The sequence below is a fragment of the Rhinoderma darwinii genome, chromosome 4 (assembly GCF_050947455.1).
Source record: "Rhinoderma darwinii isolate aRhiDar2 chromosome 4, aRhiDar2.hap1, whole genome shotgun sequence".
NCBI classification, from domain to species: Eukaryota; Metazoa; Chordata; class Amphibia; order Anura; family Rhinodermatidae; genus Rhinoderma; species Rhinoderma darwinii.
In genome coordinates, this window is record NC_134690.1 from 78,228,818 (window position 1) to 78,249,322 (window position 20,505).

At 42.7% G+C, this 20,505-nt stretch overlaps 1 protein-coding gene across 1 annotated transcript in view; it reads left to right on the forward strand.

Annotated features, from left to right (window-relative positions):
- Positions 1 to 20,505, forward strand: part of PAK2 (p21 (RAC1) activated kinase 2) — a 47,752-nt gene that overhangs the window by 11,570 nt on the left and 15,677 nt on the right. The window contains exons 2-7 of the mRNA XM_075861226.1: positions 9,517 to 9,728; positions 10,218 to 10,312; positions 14,444 to 14,594; positions 14,744 to 14,778; positions 14,867 to 14,971; positions 15,427 to 15,553. Coding sequence (XP_075717341.1) covers positions 9,539 to 9,728; positions 10,218 to 10,312; positions 14,444 to 14,594; positions 14,744 to 14,778; positions 14,867 to 14,971; positions 15,427 to 15,553 — 703 coding nt within the window. The 5' untranslated portion in view covers positions 9,517 to 9,538. The remainder of the gene's footprint in view (positions 1 to 9,516; positions 9,729 to 10,217; positions 10,313 to 14,443; positions 14,595 to 14,743; positions 14,779 to 14,866; positions 14,972 to 15,426; positions 15,554 to 20,505) is intronic.

Genomic DNA, 20,505 nt, shown 5'->3' on the forward strand with positions numbered 1-20,505 from the left:
AACTCCATATTAATGTATGCAGATTTCGATTGGGGTGTCCTACAAGTTCCTGTAGGTGTCCCAATACTTTCTCCTATATAGGGTATTTGTTACTGGGTACGTTTAATACGGACTCTTGGTGACTGTAGCTGGCTTTTATTTGATGTGCTTGTAGTTGGTCATTAATGCTAAGATCTGCTTCCTGAAGTGAGTGTTTGCGGGCGACATAGGAGGAGTCTCATCATCTGTAAGTCCAATTATGCCTGTGTTTTACTGGGAGCGTGAGTGGTTCTCCCAATAGGAAATCCTGCACGGAACTTCCTTTTATATACACATTCTTATTCTGTGGAACACGGTATCCTTTTTCCTGTTGAGCTGAGCGTACGTTATATTCATTATGTTAAATGACTATATCGGGATACAGATGAAAAACACTGTCTGCACACCTGCACTTGAAAGTTGGGATTTACTGTGCGGAACGGACCATGTGGCTTAGTTCTCGCCCTGTATCTGAAACTTGTCTTAAGGAGTGATGCTTCAGGTAGGCTCCCTTTTTGTACATATGCCAGAACAGGAACAGAGCTGTGTGCCAGTCTGCCAGTTCATATGCAGTGCAAAAATGTGCCAACTAAGCCTTTGCAGAACTGGAGGTGTAGTGTTCTGTTGGGACATGCAGTATAAAGCTGTAGTCTGTATACTAGTTTCATGTATTTCCATCTGGAAAGTTTTATAAAGTAGCATCGGGCTGGGCAAAAACCGAGAGCCAAGAAGTCAAAGCATCGTGCACCTATAAATTTCAGTCTGTCTTTTTCCTGCTGTAGCTGGCAGGTGGTTGAGTTCCATTGGCATGCCAATGTGTATACGTGTAAGTATGTATTGGGGAAGAAGGCAAACTAGTGTGGCCATATATCTAAAAATTGTTATTAACAATAGAAATCCATTGGTTTTGATCAATGCAAATTTGCTCCATCAGGCTGAACACCGGGTGTACACATTGCATAATATGCTGGGAAACCGCACCAAAATCCTCACTGATTTTGGGGCGGATTTAGCTGCAGATTTCAGGCATTGCAATAGATGAAAACCGCTAAAGGTTTGGCGTTTAGAATCCACTACAGATATTTTTTTTGGGATTGTGAGATCCTTTTATCAAGGAAAAGGAGGGGGTGTCTGAACTGGGTGATGTCTCTGCGACCAGGGTGTCCTGTCATCGGGTGTGACTAGTGTTCTGATGAGATGTATGTGCAGATCTGTTTTTTTCAAGACGTTCTACAACTGCCCTCATTCCTTCCAGTACGTTGAATGTGCCTCCTTCACAGTTGCGGTAGGTTCACACGGCATATGTTTAAAGGGTAACTGAACTTTTGAAAAATGTTAGTCTGAGCCCGTCCACCACTCGCTCAGCTTCCCAAGAAAGCCGATCAGAAACTAAGCGGCACCGTGCTTACCCGAGTGCTTCTACCGATTTTTGTTTTAGTTGATTGTGGGGTCTCAGTGGTCATACCCCCACCGATCAAAACTTCTGACATGTCACCATGACATGCCAAAAGTTTTCTTTAAATCCAGGCGGTTTTGATTTTCGCAGCGTAATTTGAGATGTACTGTATCTTCAAAGCGGTTTTTTGTTTTTTTTTGTAGTGGCAATGGAAAGTGTATCTCGCAAAACATTTCAAGAAGTGCCTTGTCACTACTTTTTTTTATGGAAAGGAATTTGACAAGGTTTTTTTTTTTTATTCTGCGGAGTTTGAATACGCCTCGTGAACTATTGTTTTTCCTATTGAAATCAATAAGAATCTGTTTTCAGGTGTGTTTCGCAGTGTACTTCTTGTCTTACACTCCGACGTCTTCCTGAAAATAAGCCCTGTGAACATAGAGGTAATTGATGTTGTGTAATGAACTTGTCCTTGTTGCAGGATTTCCTCCGCAGACATCTGAACCCGGAGCTGCTATATACAAGCAGTTTGTGGGCAGCTCTGGTTTTCCACGTCGTCTTTCTTGCTGTGCAGATGTGATCTGCTTCCCGGCTGGAGAGGCTAGGAAGGATGTACATATTTGCTCCAGGGTTAGTGAAGAAAATTATCAATGGAAATGTCCTTCCCAAAGTCAACCTGATGACATGATGGAGAGACGGTCAACCTGCTGCTGTCTGGATTTTGTGGAGCTGCAAGTGTGTATATAGAAAGATGTCGTTATTTTAGCAGTCGACTACTTTAGTTGTATAATCTGGAAAGTTTGCATTTTATTGCCATGAACGTCCTTTACTCTATTTAGAGAAATGAAATCTGCAGCATATCCCACTGAAAAATTGTTCTATAAATTCAAATGTTGAAGTCCTTGGGTAAACCCGGATGAATATATATGAATTTTATACTCTACAAAAAGGAACACATTATTAGGGACTATTGTACACACTGGTGTAGTAAAATTAGGTAATCTTATGCCTTGTTTACATGGTGCATTTTGCGAGGTTTATGTATTTTTTGTTTTTATCCCAACCCTAAGTTGCACTAATCACACTGACTTTTTTATTAAAAAATAAAAATTGCCTTAGGGTATGTTCACACTGAGTTTTTTGCAGGCAGGTTTTTATGTGCCTGCGCGTTTTACGCCCGCGGCCATTGAGCGCCATGGGCAAAAACACCACAAAATATGCGTTCTCTGCCTCCCATTGATGTCAATGGGAGGTCAGAGACGTAAACGCCCGAAGATAGGGCATGTCGCTTCTTTTTTCCCCACAAGACTGTTTTTCCGCTCGCGGGGGAAAAAAACTCCTTCGACTCCCATAGAAATCAATGGGAGTAATTTTTGGCCGTTTCTTGGCGCGTTTTCTGCGTCAAAATGTCAAACTCTGTGTGAACTGACCCTTACAAAGGTTTACATAGCCTTTAAGTGCTCATTTTCTGATGAGCCGTGTCGTTTGTCATAGAGAAAACAGAATTTGCAATTCCATGAACACAATGGCTCATTCACCAATAGCTGTTCTCTAAATGCTATACTGTTTGAGTTCTTACTTTTGAAGTGAAGGTTTTATTGTTTTGTAATTTTTTTTTTTTTATTTACTGTAATTTGACTAAATCCTGTGTGAGATAAAGGGGCACAATTTAAAAGAAAGTTACGACTTGTTTGCACCACTTGGGCTCTGGTCACACTGGTATTATGGCCTCCATATTTACAGGAACCTTGACTGATTCATTATTAGACATCATGTTTCCATATGATCTGTTTGATGGGTTTGTCATGATATATTAGGATCCTTTTTCTTCCACTGAATAGAATGCTGTGCTACTGAGTGTTGAGGAGCAACAAGTGTAAACAGAGCCTTTGTTATACACCATTCAGAGCTGCATTCAGAATTCTGCTGGCTATGTCAGCCCTGTTCTTTCTACCTGCTGCTTTGCTGCAGGCCTTCTATTCATTCTCTCTTGAAACCCTGGAGAAGTGACATTTGCAGGCTCCCAGATTGCCGATATGGCAGGTGCCTAGTTCTGCTTCCACACGGAAACCTTGTCCTTTTACAGTACGATAAACGCCACCGATCCGATGGGGTCTCTACTGCCTATGCGCTTTCTAGTTAATGCAGTTGAGTTGCTGTATCTGCACAGCACCGAACCCAAATACCTCTGATGGACTCAATAGAAGTCAAAGGTGGTAAAAAGATCATTATCATTCATGGGCCCTGTGAAAACATAAACCATGATACCCAACTGAACAGAAACTTCTATTCCCATATTATTTTTTTATATGGACTGTTTAGGATTACAGCTCTCTATTACTACTTCTGGAAACACGAGTAGGTAATGCCACGTCATGTCGTCACCCGTCTTTTCTGTAACTAGTTCTTTCCTGATTTCATTTGCTCACACTTCCTCAGTGACCATATAACAGGGTGTTGGGGAAGAGAAGGAATGTACAGGTGTGTGAGTTGTACAAGTCCAGAACTTGTACCTGTGAATCAGAGCCTGAGGGGATTTTCAACATAGAATTCCAACATGGATTTCAAGGAAATCTGCCTCAGAAAGCTGCGAGTTTACTTTGTTTTTTGTTTTGTTTTTTTAATGCGGATTTCCACTTTGATGCAGATCCACGCAGGAATTAGCCCCATCCGATTGGGCTAGTCTGTGTGCGAAAATACGACCGCTTTTTCTAGGCGTTATCTGCGTCAATAAGTGAGATGTAACTTTTTTTTTTTTCGGCGCAAATTGCGACCTGTGACCTTTTACTAATCTGCTCCCTGTACGTGAACACAGACTGTAGATCTGCATGGATTCCGTTCGTGAAGGTTTTCTAGATTTCTTTAGAATGGAATCAGTCATGTTTTCTACCACAACATCATCCGTTGGCTGTTCAGGGGTTGTGGAAACGTCCCAGGACTATAGTTTCCGCAAATCTAAGTGCTGCTCGCCCGATCCTGCGTTATAGACGGTGGATCCTAGAGAAGGTCCCTTGCTTGCTATGTTTGCTAAAGGATTGTTTTCTATGTTGGATTTGGAGTGTTTTTTGTGGTTTTTTTTTGTGAATTTTGGGCTTTGCATTTCTGTTTAATTTAAATAGATATGGCGATGTTTACACGGAATTTTATTGTTACATTGACTCCTATAACAGAGTTCAGTAGAATAAGGCTGTATTCACACAAGTGTGTTTCTTGTCCATATGCTGTCCATTTTAACAACGGACAGCTCGTTGACCCATACAAGTCAATGGGACTATTCACACATCTGTTATTTTTTCTCCCATAGACCTCCATTTATTTATTTTTTTCCTCTTTTGCGTGATCCAAAAATATGCACGTGGCAATATGTCTTGTGAGTTTTTTTAAAATAAAAAACGCGTATGAAAACACCGGTACTAAAATAACCGAATTAAAAAAACAAAACCGAAATTATCCTAAAAAAAAGTCAAAGTGCATGTACCATAAAAAAAATAATTTACGTTTTAACATGCGTTTAAAAAACCCAAAACGTGTGTGTAAGACCATTATTTCTGGCCATTATGACTTGTTTTCGGCATTGTTTAGCAGTTTTTTCCTCTGCGGGCTCTAGCTGTAATTCTCAGTTGTCTATGAAATAGTGGGCTGTGCCTGACTGCGATCATGTCTTCTATACACAGCACACACAAGAGGAGAACCCTTCAATAGTCAACCATGTTGAGACAGATTTATCAGTAAATTCAGTGTAGGAGCGAACCGTTAAGCTCTGTTCGCAGCAAGGAATTTGCAGGCAGAAATCTGCCTCAAAATTCCTTTTAGCAATTTTGAGGCAGATTTTGCTGGGTTTTTCGTCCGCGGTCATTGAGAGGACAAAAAACCCTGCGGAAAACTTTCTCTGCCTCCCATGGAATTTTAATGGGAGGTCAGAGGCGGTGGCAAGAAAGAACAAGCTGTTTTTTTTCCCGTAAGCGGATAAAGACCACCAACCATTGAAACCAATGGGAGGTGGTTTTTGAAGTTTTGGTGTGGATTCAGACGCGATTTTCCTGTCAAAATTAGTGCCAAATACTCAGTGTGAATTGGCCCTTAGGGGGAGGGGAGCCTGAGAACTGGAGAGACACATTTTCTCTAGTAAGATATAATACAAAGTTGTTGTGTTTTTTGTTTTTTTTCCTTTGCATAAAAGTCAATAGCACAAACGAATACAAAGTTTGTTGAAAAGTTAGTGGTCATTTCAGAGGCTCTAGTCAGAGGTCTGTATTTTGTAGTTTAGGGGGGGGGGGTCTGGTCTGTGGTTTGTGTTAGTTTAGGGGCCATGTAGGCTCTGTGTATTTGAGGTTTTATGTTATTCTAGAGGGTATATGGTCTTCATTTATTGTCTGTATCGGTTTAAAGTGTCTGATACGGGGTCTGTTTTCATTTTGGGGTGTGTCGAAAGGAAGTCATATGCATGATTTGTGGTTCAAATGCCGTAGGTTGTAGATGTATCCTATATAAATGGGTGGGGCATGAGGCCCGGTACCCCACTTCTCAGATTCTCTCTGATGTCCTTCTCAAATGCTGGCAAGCATGCCCTAAAGTAAGGCTGAGTTCACACACAGTTTTTTTGCAGGAGGAAAATCTGCCTCAAAGTTCCGTTGATCCCATTGTTCGCCGCGGGCATAAAACGCCGCGAAATACGCTTTCTCTGCCTCCCATTGATGTCAGAGGCGTAAACGCCCGAAGATAGGGCATGTCCCTGTTTTTCCCGCGGGAAAAAATGCCTCCGCCTCCCATTTGAAATCAATGGGAGGCATTTTCAGCCGTTTTTTGGCACATTTTCCGAGGCGGTTTCCACATCAAAGTGTCAAACTTAGTGTGAACTGGCCCTAAAGGTACATTCATTGGCCAAAATTAGAAAACGTTTTGTTGGAAGTGACTCATTTTGCATGTAACATTAAAGAGGCTCTGTCACCAGATTTTGCAACCCCTATCTGCTATTGCAGCAGATCGGCGCTGCAATGTAGATTACAGTAACGTTTTTATTTTTAAAAAACGAGCATTTTTGGCCAAGTTATGACCATTTTTGTAGTTATGCAAATGAGGCTTGCAAAAGTCCAAGTGGGTGTGTTTAAAAGTAAAAGTCCAAGTGGGCGTGTATTATGTGCGTACATCGGGGCGTTTTTAATACTTTCACTAGCTGGGCGCTCTGAAGAGAAGTAACATCCACTTCTCTTCACAACGCCCAGCTTCTGGCAGTGCAGATCTGTGACGTCACTCACAGGTCCTGCATCGTGTCGGCCACATCGGCACCAGAGGCTACAGTTGATTCTGCAGCAGCATCGGCGTTTGCAGGTAAGTAGCTACATCGACTTACCTGCAAACGCCGATGCTGCTGCAGAATCATCTGTAGCCTCCGGTGCCGACACGATGCAGGACCTGTGAGTGACGTCACAGCGTGATCTCTGGAGAACACGGCTGTGTCTGCACTGCCAGAAGCTGGGCGTTGTGAAGAGAAGTGGATGATACTTCTATACACAACGCCCAGCTAGTAAAAGTAGTAAACACGCCCCGATGTACGCACATAATACACGCCCAGTTGTACTTTTGCAAGCCTCATTTGCATAAATACGAAAATGGTCATAACTTGGCCAAAAATGCTCGTTTTTTAAAAATAAAAACGTTACTGTAATCTACATTGCAGCGCCTATCTGCTGCAATAGCAGATAGGGGTTGCAAAATCTGGTGACAGAGCCTCTTTAAAGTGTAGATGTAGCTGTTACATTTGGTTAGGGCTAGTGCATACAAGTCTATTTGGGATCCATGTTCGAATTCTAAATATGCAGCCCATACTATCCTATGGTCCTCTCAGAAATGTTTGTCTTGTACCAGTGAGGAAAAAATGACGGCATGCTGCCTCAGACGGTACTCCCCCCTCCAAGCGTTTATTGTATGGGAGTGCCACAGGGACCGCTGTACGGGTCCCTCTTGTGGAACTAAGATACTGTCCATGTGCCTCCGCACCTTGTGGTCTTAACCTATGTTTTTATATGTTCGGTAACTGCAGATATAATCGTGTATTATTAGTCTCTCCCTTTTCATAAAGGGTAAATTAATAATTGAGGAAGCGAAGGGCAAAATTATTTTCTCTGAGCGGACGCCGGCATTTTATGACCACTTGTGTGTTGGGTCAGAATACAGGCTGCTGCTCACTTATTCTAATGCTTTTTTTTTTTTTTTTCTAATTCAAATGCTTCGGAGAGGCAATACCTCGGCCTGTCTGTGTTCAGTCTCTTCATTATTATATTATGGCACGTTTTGTACTTTCTCCTCAGACATGGCATACCACAATAGGTATCATTAGTTCTTGTTTAATATTTCCGGTCATTTTTAGCCATAGGGGTTTCCCCTGCATGTGCACGGTGTCAGGGTCCTGTTACACACAAATTAATTTGAGTTCCGATCGACACTAATGCTAGAAAGCATATATATACGTAACATTAATTGAAAGACTTTTTCTTCGATGGCTTTTGAGGTCGCTTGTCTTTTCAGCCAACAATTCCACCCCTGTCTTGTCTGTTAACTACACAAGGGGCTGTATCGCCGACAAACACATTTTTGTCATAAGAGCTTGGCTAGTTGCGTTAGTCCCATAGACCTTGAATGGAGCAGCAGGTGCATGCTCAACCGCCCCTCCAGTGAGGAGCATCTGGGGGTTCAGGAACCCTGTTATCGTGATCTGTTGGAAGTAGTAGATCCCCCAGCGATGCGGAAATGATCCACTATTGTGGATAGGTGGGGATTGTCGATTCTGGGACCGCTGCTTTAGGTTAAAGCCACATGGAGCGGCCCTGACACGGTCACAACACGGCCAACAACCGCGCTGGCACTATGTAGGCGCGGCTGTCAAAAACCTTGTTAAGGGGTATTCCGGTTATACGCTCATGCGCACTGCAGCTCCATTCATTCTCTATGGGAGCGCCGGAGATAGCCGAGTGCAGTGTTCAGCATTTCCGGCGCTGCCATAGAGAATGAATAGGGGGTAACTTGTAACTTGCAAAATCGTGCGGCCATAAAGGGTGTATTAATTCATGGCCATACGATTTTGCAGATAAAGTGACTGTTTACCCGCGTTAACGTGCGGCCACTAACAGGCCATTTGACAGTCACACCGAACATGGTTAGAGAATTTATTCCAATATGTACAAGTAGGATTATTTTTTTTGTAGTTTATTATTATTATTATTATTGTACATTTCACTCAGTTCACATCACATCTGGGCTCTGTTTGGTGTACACATCGAGAAGTTCTCCAGAAGTAAATGGCTAAGGTTCTGTTGGAAAGATGTATGCCAAGAGTCTCCTAATTCGGTAAATTTGGACAGCATACCTTGGTATTTACCTGTACAATTGTGTTGGCATGATCTCATGGGCATGTTGCATACGTTTAGCAAATACTGCATGTGAATTTTTTTTCTGCTGCAAAGACGCAAATGGGAGTTGTTGTTTATATGGTATAGTACAGATTTAGCAATCTTTATCTCTTGTTGTTTCTAAGGCCCTGTTCACATCACGCTAGGGCCTTCCATTTGACTTTCAGGTCAGGAAAGTCTCCCATTGTATAAACCGTATACCATGCGATATACCTTTTTTGGAATAGCGTAGTCTTTTTAGTTTTATGCAATAACGTAGTCTACTATGCTATTCTGTATCCGATTTTATTTTTTTGACTGGGGTTAATAGTCCAATGGAGCTTTTTCTGGCGATCGTTATTATCGTGATGTGACTAGGGCCTACGCTATCATAACTGTTATTAGCCAGTATAAATAAAAGATTAATGATAAGCCGCCTTTGTTGGTTCAGTATATATTAGGGAATAACTGATATAGCTTTTTATTAAAGTTCTACAACTTTCTAGTGACTGGGACTGGTGAATCATCACCCACTACTTGACACATCTGTCCATATCTTCATGGCCGGCTTGACATGTCGCTGATCTTCATTGCACATTTTACCTTTTGTAATGCAAAAGGGTGAGAACGTATTCCACGACAAATTTGCGCTGTGTGAATCCAGCCTTACTTGAGACAGCAGTGATACTGATGTGGAGTCATGTATATATTTTTCTCTAGCTCTCACTTCGCTGCAGCAACAATGTCTGATAATGGAGAGATCGAAGATAAACCTCCAGCCCCCCCAGTACGGATGAGCAGCGCAGTCTTCAGCTCTGGGACAAAAGACCCTCTGTCGAGCAATCACAGCCTAAAGCCCCTTCCATTGATCCCTGAAGAGAGAAAATCATCCAGAAACAAAATCATATCCATCTTCTCTTACAATGAAAAAGGTGAGTGGAAATGTCAAGTAACTTTATTTCTTTAACTTTTCAATTGCTATTAAGATCAGGCTCTGTTCACACCATGCTTTTGGTGTACGTCTGTCGTATATATGTCGGTAAAATAGCCCATTCGTATGCAACTGTATGTCATACAGTTATGTTCTTCTCCCGTTATGAAAAAAAAAAATTGCAGAGTGGGTGGTTTGATTCTCTTAGCAATCCTACAACGCCGATACCTCACTTGCAAAGGAGCCTTGACAGAAAGACTTTTGGCATTGCACGGTTACGTGGTGGCCAACCGGACCACTCACTCTCCTGGCCAGTTCTCCTGCGGTCACTTCTACATGTCTGGCAGGAGGCGCAGCAGCAATAGTCACTGGATGTCCCCCTAATCTAAAATAAATAAATAAAGTAAATTAAAAAATAAATATATATATGCATATGTGCTTTATTAGTCTTCTGAGTATTGTTGTAATGTACCGCCTTGTCTTCTAATAGTGGCTAAGAAGAAGGACCGTCCTGAGATCTCCCCGCCTTCGGACTTTGAACACACTATACATGTGGGCTTTGATGCGGTGACCGGAGAGTTTACTGTAAGTTGTAGATCAGCCTCTATTTGCTTACCAGCATTTCATGCTTACCAAAAACACATGACTGCTCCGTTAGTTCTTATTCCGTACCGTGTTACTAAAGTACTGAACTCCTATAAAATCCAATTTGAATGTGTTATACTTTTTGGTTTTTAAAAGCAGTGCGCGGTCTGTGGTTTTGTGCCATAAGAACTCGGCGTGGGTATGATCTATGCAGTACCACGGTGCAGTTTTCAAAAAATAAATAAATAACCTGCACCGCAATTGTTCTATTACTTTCCAGCCAAAACTGGGATTGGAATATAAATAGAAATGAAAAAAACTTCTAGCGGTCTGTTCGTCGGTGTGCCGTTCTCTGTGTTGTCAGGATTACATTCCTTTTTAACGGCAAGACTAGCATAGTCTGCCGAACTGTTCTTGCCTTCAAATAGAGCCCAAACCATACTGGCCATTTATAAGCCATTGGGATCAGTTTTTAAAAAGATCGGTCATTGCGGTCATGGCTACATTAGGAAGAGAAGCCATGACACGAAGCGTATGTGCACACCACTTCTTTTTCGGCCGTTTTTTGGGCCGGCTGAAAAATCTGAAGCAGAACGCCTCCAAACATCTGCCCACTGATTTAAATTGGAAAAACGGCATTCTGTTCCAACGGGGCATATTTTTGTGGCCTTTTTGAAAAACGCCCGCGAAAAAGTGCATGTCACTTCTTGAGCCGTTTTTGGAGCCGTTTCTCATTGACTATAGAAAAGCAGCTCAAAACAGCTCCTGATTTTCTGACTTTTTTGATTTTGCATGTGCACATACCCTAATAGGAACAGTCTAAGGAGATTTATCAAAATGGGTGCCAAGGAAAAGTGGAGTTGTTGCCCAAAGTAAGCAATCTTTTTACATCTTTTATTTCTCGGAGAGAAATGAAAGCCGCGACCTGATGGCTGCTTTCCTCTGCATCAGTCTTGATAAGTCTTTTATTTATACTTTTCCTCTGTTTAGGATCTACTCCTGGCTTTTGTTTTGTGCACTGTGTGAACAAGTCCTAAAGCTAAGGAAAATGCTTCCCACTACTGCAGCAAAACAATGTATTAACCTGCAGTTTTGCTGTTTGTTACTTTTTTTTCCTGCCCCATTCCCTTTTTTTGATTTTGCTCATTTTACTTTATCTTTGAGTAAATGTCATCACATGTGATAGTTGAATGGAGATAAACAAATCAGGCCAGCGTGCACATACCCGTGTTCCCCAGTAATATTCCGCATAAAGGGTTGCGTAGCGCAGTGATCTGGCTTTGTCTATTATAAGATCCGTGCGGCTTTAAAGTCTGTCTCTGTAGCACGGATTTAGCAGTCACTATGCTTTGAACACTGATTATTTTATGGTTATTGCTCTGTGGTTTGAACAACTCACGGTAATTCCTTGTCATGCGGACAATATTCTCAGGTCTGTGTTGCTAATACTGAGCTGACTTCGTTCTGGATTATTTGTGAACTGTAGAGTGGAATATGCGTAAGGAGGCGCCACTGTGTAGACGTAACTGAGCAATAAATTTGGAACAATTCAGGGCATCGTTTACATGGCTAGTTTTGGGCACGTGGAGAGCACGGTTTATAGATTAACGACTAGCGTCGGATATATCCGTCACAAGCGGGTGCTAGTTTCCGCATCGTGACTGATCTATCAGTGTCTCGGATCAGCGGCAGGAGCAAGGTTGTTATACGCAGCCAGGCTCCTGCCGGAATCGAAGAGGTCTCAGATTCCTTAAGTTTAACCCCTTAGATGCCGCTGTCAACAGCGACCCCAGCATTTAAGTTTGACAGAGGGTGGGATCTTCCTCTGTCACCCCATCGGCACACCCACGACGTGTCGATGGGTTTCCATGGCACCCGGGGGCCTAACTAAGACCCCCGGGTCTGCCTTTAGTAACTACTGTATTAGGCCGTGGTATACGAAGTATTCCAAAGCATTATATCTGCGATCAGAAGATTGCACAGTGAAGTCCTTTAGTGGGACTAAAAAAAAAAAAGTTAAAACACTTTTTTTTCCCCCTAAAAAGTGGTTTTATTTAGTAAATGTACTAAAAAAATAAAAATACACATATGGTATCGCTGCTATCATAGCAACACGAACAATGAAGTCGACACATTAATTGAACTGCCGGGTGAATGGCATTAAAAAAAAAAAAATCAAAAATCGCCCCCCCCCCCCCATTCCTTCCCCGAAAAAATAAACTAAAGGTCAATCAATCAAGTCCCATGTATCCCAAACTGGTATCAATGACTACTACACCATGTCCCGCAAAAAACAAGCCCACATATGGCTACATCGACGGAAAAATAAAGTTACAGCTCTTAAAATGCGACGATGCAAAAAACGAACTTTTTTTTTTTTAAAAGGTTTTTTTTTGTGCAAACGTAGTAAAACAAAAAAACCTATACATATATAGTATCACCAGAATCGTACCGACCCATAGAATAAAGGTAACATGTTATTTACGCCGCATAGTAAACCGTGTAAATTTAAAATTCGATAAACAATTCTGGAATAGCGGTTTTCTTTTTGTTTTTTATTGTTTTTTGTTTTTTTTTAATTCCCTCCCCCAAAAAAATTACGTTTTTCAATATACTCTATGTACCCAAAAATGGTGCATTTAAAATAAACCACTCGTCCCGCAAAAAACTCCCTTATACGGCTATGTCAACGGAAAAATAAAAAAGGACTCTTAGAAATGCCACGGTGAAAAATGAAAACTAGTTATTTGGCATTAAGGGGTTAAATAGGTTGTACCACCATTAAATATTATAGACCATTAATGAACAATGTTTGCTTTAAATGCTGTTAGAAAAGCGATCCAGTGAAGTTATGACCTTCACTTACTTAGTATGGCGCCACCTGGTGTTCAAATTGTGTACAAATGTGAACATCTACCCAAATGAGTTGAGTGCTGGTGGACACAGCCAGGTCTGTAGCTAGTGATTATCTGTTCACTGCAGTCTCTGTAGTAGCATGGCAGTACAGCTGAGGAGAATCCTTCGGCAGCGGAAGTAAGAAGGGACTGCTGTTTATCGGCAGCGGCATTCTCAGTCAATCTCCCCACAACCAGAAGTAAATGGGAGCTACGGAAACTGCAGCACAGGGAGCTATCTGGTTTCTGTAGCGTCCATTCCCTTCTCTGAGAGATACGGAATCCGCTCTGATGTTTCCGTACTCAACCACCTTGTAACTTATCAGCCGGAGCCCAGTGACAGCGAGAGAAGATAGGAGGGGCCTCAGGGGGCACCATAGTAGAGAGAGATGCAGGTCCCCACCCACTGGGACCCGCACCTATCAGACATTTATGGCGTATCTTGTGGATATGCCATAAATGTCGCTGATGGTCATACCCCATTAACAGAGTTTCTGGACTTTTGGTATAAAAATGCTTCATGAAATAACCCTTTTAAAGGAGTTGTGACCTAGTAGATATGGGTTGGGGCTTACATCTGGAAATTGTGCTGTAGCAATGTCTATGATGGAAGAGCACTTAACCATTATTGTGTCTATTTAGCCAGACATCTCTATTTGATGGCCTCCTTTTGTAACCAGGTTACGGCTTCATATAAAACGTGATGTATACCGTTTCGTGAGGGCTTCTAACTAGTCACGTTGCAGGCCAAACTCTTAAATGTACAAGTTGAAATTTTAAGTCAAAGCTGTACTTTTCATTATAGAGGCTATACCGATGTTACAAACAATAGGACAGAATTGTTAAAGCCGTCGTAGACCGGATAAAACTAGATGATACAGGCAGAAACTGTGCCAAAATAATCCGAATGGCTCATGCAGATACTTTTCTTTACACCACATCGTGGCAGGCTGACTTTACACCAATAATTTGTTGTCAAAAATAATGCTCCTTGTTAATAAATTTGCACCTTCCTTGGCCGTTTAAAAAGTGTCTAGAAAAAGAGGTAATGGCTCTAAAATGTCCCAAAATCTCTGAAACACATACGTTGTGTGCATGTCATGTACTCCTCTTATTTGGTGCAGATATTTCTGGTGATCGTCCTGTTTTTGAACAATGCAAAGCTTAATGTCACAAGCTAATGAAAGATCATAATATGCTGTTCAGAATGTTATTGGCCATGCTGCTTTTTGTGCAGGGTATGCCAGAGCAGTGGGCACGGTTGCTGCAAACCTCCAACATCACCAAGCTCGAACAGAAAAAGAACCCACAGGCTGTGCTGGATGTGCTGAAATTCTATGACTCAAAGGACACCGCCAAACAGAAATACCTAAGCTTTTCAGCCCCAGGTAACTGTTCTGTACAACATATGCAAAATGTAACAAATCGGCACACCCAATGAGTAGCTCCCAAAATGAAACCGGACATATAATTTATTATTACGCCTTCCATACATTACTGCTCTTTACACGACATCGTTTTCTTGTCTCCTGTTTAGATCAAGATGACCTTCCTTCTGGTGTGTCCTCTGCAGTAAGTATCCTTATCTTCCTTCTACCTAAATAACGGAGTCCATCGCTCTGTACGGAATTAAATCTGTCCTTTTTTGTTTTTCTTCTAGCCAAATGCAAAAGGATCTGAGCCTACAAGAGCAGCAACAGATGAGGACGATGATGATGACCCTACCCCTCCAATTATTGCTCCACGACCTGAACATACAAAATCGGTAAGTGGCCTCATGGACAAGTCGAATATGATTGTTTGTTTTTTTAAAGGGGACCTGTCCTCTGAAATTACACATTGTTACAGGACTTGAGATCAAAGAAAAACTGTAAAAACAGACAGAGGGGCACTTTAGGGGCACTTTAGGCATTGGACAATGAAATGGTTAAAAGGGTATTGCATTTGCATTAAGGCATATCTAGAGTAGCTACCAACTGCAGAAACTTAAATGCTGAGGCTGCTGAACTTGCGTGCCCCTCTATTGCTTTACAGTGCAGCAAACAGGAATCGGGGGACTAGAGCATGGTATCATTGTGTACAACTTCTGTAAGAATAAACGTTCCAACTACCATACTCAGTGACCCGCAGGATGTCCGTGCCTCTTTCATGCTAAACGTACGCTGTGTTTGTAGAAGCAAGAAATGTATGACACGGACTATGCTTTTTTTTTTTTTTTAGATGTACACCCGATCTGTAATTGACCCAATACCTCCCCCTACTGGAGATGCAGATAGCGCAGCAAGGAATACAGACAAACAGAAAAAGAAGACCAAGATGAGTGATGATGAGATAATGGAGAAACTTCGTAAGTTACATTAGTTACTTCTGTTACTTCTATCACGGTTATTGACATTTCCTGTGACTTTCTCTGCTTATTTTAATCTTTGTGTAAATTGAGTTTAAATCTGCAGTTAATAAGTTGAGAGAGTTAAAGGTCCGTCATACCCTGGGCAAAAAATTGTAACCGCTAATAAGGAGTAAGACTCTGAGTATGCTGATCTGGTGATACGTGTGGCGCTTAGAGCAAGGGATCCACCCTCCCGAGCAATGTGCTTTAGGGCTTCATCTCTACAGTATTTATTTTACTTTATGTAGGCCTGAATTCTAGGTGTTGCACTGACTAGGCCCCGTTCACACCACGTATTACGTCCTGTTGAAAGGTACTGTTTTTCTCATGAATATCATTAGGGACACAGCACACATGGATATAGGCCCTTGCCGCTAGGAGGCTGACATTTGGTAGGAAAGCATCATTGCTCCTCCCGGGCAGGCCATACTCTTCCCACAGACATCGGCTTGTTCAGTTTTTAGCCTAGTGTCTGTAGGAGGCAGAGGCTACCTGGTTCTCTGCTATTTTTTGTTTTGTTTTTATTTCTTTCCGTGCAGGTGGGGTGTCAGCCTGGACTGCCAGCCTAGTCCAACCCCCTGTGCTGCACTGTGCTTCCCTCACTGCCGATCACCTAGCCTATTTTCTGCAGGTGGAGTGCCAGTAACCCCACTATATATGAAAATTTACTGAAGAGGTGACCCTGCGTACACACGAAGACTTCGGAGGGTGAGTGTGAACAATTCTTCTCGCAGACCACCCCCTCTTCCTTTCCCAGACCTGCTCTGAGGGATCTTTGTCTAAGGGAATGAAAGGGGCATTTTTATTGGGAAACGCACTGTTTTAGACTATTTCCAGGCTATCTCTGGAGCGCTGGATCGTCTGCCATTCGATCGACACCGTGGGGTTCTTAGATTTAGTCCACAGCTTTTCAGTGACCTAGGCCACATCTTCCATGGTCATATGCCCTGGAAGGCTGTGGTTGAGACGTCTCCCTGTTGCGTTGCGTGGCAGCTTCAAAGCATGGCCTTCCAGGGTGAGGTCTCTTTTTCCCCACAGCATTATCTTCACCACTGGGCTGCTCCTGCTCACTCAAGCTCTGTTTCCGCTGCCTCAGCCCATTCTCAAGAGCTCCTGGTCATTCTCTACAGCTTCTGACTGACCGTACATGGCACCTGCGTTCCAGTAGGCTACCCCTGTAGGCAAATTTTTCCCAGATGCATGGGGGGGGAGGGGGTCACTTAATTATTTTGTTCTAGATAGTGTTCCACCAGTGGTCACCCTTCTCTCAGACACTAATAGTTGTCTGTCTCTCTACTTTGTGACGTGTCTTTAGGGAGGACCTCAGCAGACAGCCAGCCCAATGGTGCCAGGATATGTTCTATACTTGTGGTGACTGTCAGATTTCAGCCTGTGGTCAGCCTGACCCTTGTTGCCCACAGTGACTGCAAACCAGAACCTCCCAGGATTCTTCCCCCTCATCAGGCCCTTGCAGACATTTCCGTACTTTCCCACGCTATGGTTGAGTCTTTAGCGCCTCTCCCCTAGATACCATGCATTCTTCTTCCTGTGGTAGATCACATAAAAAACTCAGAGCTTAAGGAACAGGTCTTGCTCCTCCTCAAGTTCCTATCCATAGGTCCCTCGTTAGGACTAGCACTGGAGAGGCTGCTTCCGGACAGGCTCATTACTTTTGCTCTGGAGGAGGATACTCTGATTAAGACTCGGCACAGCACTCCGTTATCTGGTTCCTTGCAGGCATCGATATGAGCTTTCAGAGACACCTTACATGTTAAGGATGACTCAACCACTCCTCCGGAATAAGCGTCCATATACAGTCAACGGCGCAAAAGGCAATTTTTTTTCAAATCATAGCAAGTTTGAGGAACTTCTATGCAAGAAATGGAACATTGACAGGTGTTCGGCAGTTTTAAAACATATAAATACATGGTTTCCTTTCCAGGAGGTTTTTAGTTTCTAAATGTGCTGTCTCTCCTTCAGTGGATCGGCCTATTTCACAGTTGTTTAAAAGCACTAACCCACAACCCACTATCAGATGCAGCATCACTTAGTGATTCTTTTGACAAAAGGTTGGACGCCCGGGCCAATTCTGCATTCGTGGCAGCAGGTTCTGTCTTGTTCCCAGCATTTGCCTCTTCCTGGGCTAGCAAGTCCGTTTTGCTGCCAAATAATCTACTTATTGAATTGCTATCTGATGTTTAATTTGGATAAAATCTTAGGGCGGCAGACCATGCTTCAAAAAAAGCCCTAATTGAACTGCCTCTTTGTTGGGGGCAGCCTCTTCGGAAATATCTGGATGAAACCATTTCTGAAGCTACAGGAGGTAATAGTTCTCTTCTGCCTCAGAACCTTCCTCTATACCGGAGTAGACAGCCTTACAAACTTACCTTCTGGGCCTGAGGACCATCTTTCTGGCCCTCTCCCATTGGACTCCAATTCTCCAACCTGGAGACCGCGCCATCAACTCCATGGTGATCACCTATGTAAACCATCAAAGCAACACCAGGAGCCGGGCGGCAATGTGGGAGCCGTCTAGGATCATTTCATGAGTGGAGAATCATGTGCCGCGCTGTCCACATATCCGGAGTGGACAATTGGGCCGCAGACATCCTCAGTTGGTTATGGCTAGATATGGGTGAATGGTCTCTTCACCTTGAAATCTTCCTTCAGATGTGCCAGAGGTGGGACTTTTCCAACGTGGATCTCTTTGCGTCTTGTCACAACCACAATGTGTACCACCCTGTGTGGCTAGCACTACTACCCAGAGTCTTCAAAGTGGAAGGCATTCCCGCAATCCTGGTGGCTCAGGACTGGCCTCACAGGGCCTAGTACTCCGACCTAGGCAACCTGCTTGTGGACGCAACTTGACGTCTTCCGCTACGTTCCAACCGCCTTTCCCGAGGTCCTCTGCTCCAACGGACTTTATCTCAGATGCGTTTAACGGCGTTGCTGTTAAAACCGCGGTTGTGAGAGTCCGGGGTCTCAAACAATTAATCCAAACAATGGTAAAGGCCAAGTAAACTTGTTCTACCAAGGTGTACCACCGTATGTGGAAATTTGTGTTTTTTTTTTTTGTTTTTTTTTTACAGTGGTGTGAACGCAGTTTCATTCCCATGGTATGTTCCACACATAAGATCCTGTCTTTCCTCCAATCAGGTCTTGAGCAGGGGCTTGGATTATCTACTCTTAAGGGTCCGGTCTTTGCTCTCCCCTTTTTTCTGTAAACGCTGGCTTTTCGTTCTCATATGAAGACTTATGCAGGGTGAGGCTCATGCTGCACCTCCCTTCAGACATACCACTGAGCCTTGGGATCAACTTGGCCCTGGGGACTTTTCAAGTAGCTACTTTTGAGCCTTTGCATCTGGATCCTGTTCAACAGGGCAGAAAAAAAGATACTGCATCATTTTTGTGTCTTGTTTTAAAGGTAAGTTTGTGTTACCCTGTGGAGTCCTATTAGTGATCCGTGATTTATTATTTTTTTTATTATTGTTTTCGGTGTTCTAGATTAACTTTCTAGGGCAGGCCTGAACAAATCTTTACCTAGGATCCAGTGACTATAATATATAAGCCAGTAAAGATTCAGTCTTAGACCATGTTTAAAGTGGAAAATTTGCATTGAAATCTGCAGCAGAAATTCCCAACAAAAAACGCATGCTGCGTATTACTAAATCTGCAGCATACCCTTATGTCCGCAGACTCTTATTTTTTTTTATTAATTGTGTTTGCAGCATAGGAATGGAGTTGTGTTGTTTTTTTGTTTTTTAATCTCCTATGCACTTTACTGTTTCTTTTTTTTTTTTTTTTTTTTTTTGTGCAAATTTATCGGTGCAGAAAAATCCGCAGCAAAAATGCCGCAAGCAAACGCTCGGTTGTAACACGTTTTTTGAGTTTTTTTTTTTTTTTTTTCTTTCCTGATTTAAACTCCAATTGGGTCCAAGGGGAAGAGCAGTATAAAAAAAGGACCTTCGCACCATCCACCCTCTTGGATCCAATCTAAATATTGTTTTCAAAAATAAGAACCTGGCCTTATATGTTGCTTTGCAAATATTAAATCCCCTCCCAATTGCTACATCAATGGTTATTTTGTTTTTTATTTAAAACTCTGGCAGAGGTGCTCTGGTCTTCAGTCATTGCCAGTATTCTGATTATTGCAATTCAGCAGGTGGTCTAGGATTATCTCCAATATAATGGTGGTATCCCTATACCTTTGTGACCGGCCCATCGTGTTTCTACGTCGGTCACTAACGGGCCTTATTCCGATGCCATAGACTTTTTACGTCGTGGCATCGGAATAAGTAAACATAGCAGGGAGCTGTCAAATCTCCCTGCTCTCAGCTGCCAGAGGCAGCTGGGAGCGTCCCTCCTCTGCCAGGTGAGATCGATATTAGTATCGATCTCACCCGTTTAACCCCTCAGATGCGGTGCACAATAGCGTGCACCGCATCTGAGTGGTTTTGGAGAGAGGGAGGGAGCTCCTTCTCTCTCCCACCGACACCCGGCGATACAATCGCCGAGTGTCTGTGTCTCCAATGGCAGCCGGGGGTCTAATAAAGGCCCCCAGGTCTGCCTGGAGTGAATGCCTGCTAGATCATGCCGCATGCATGACCTAGCAGATGCCTGTCCGTGTTAAACGGCCAGGCAGTAATACACTGCAATACAAAAGTATTGCAGTGTATTATAAATGCGATCGCAGAATCACATATTGTAGTCCCCTAGTGGGACTAGTAAAAAAGTGAAAAAAAAGTTTAATGAAGTTAATTAAAAAAAAAATGAAAAACCCAGCTTTTCCCCTTACAAAATGCTTTACTATTAAAAAAACTAAAAAAAGTTACACATATTTGGTATCGCCTCGTCCGTAACGACCCCGACTATAAATCTATTCCATTATTTAACCCGCACGGTGCACGCTG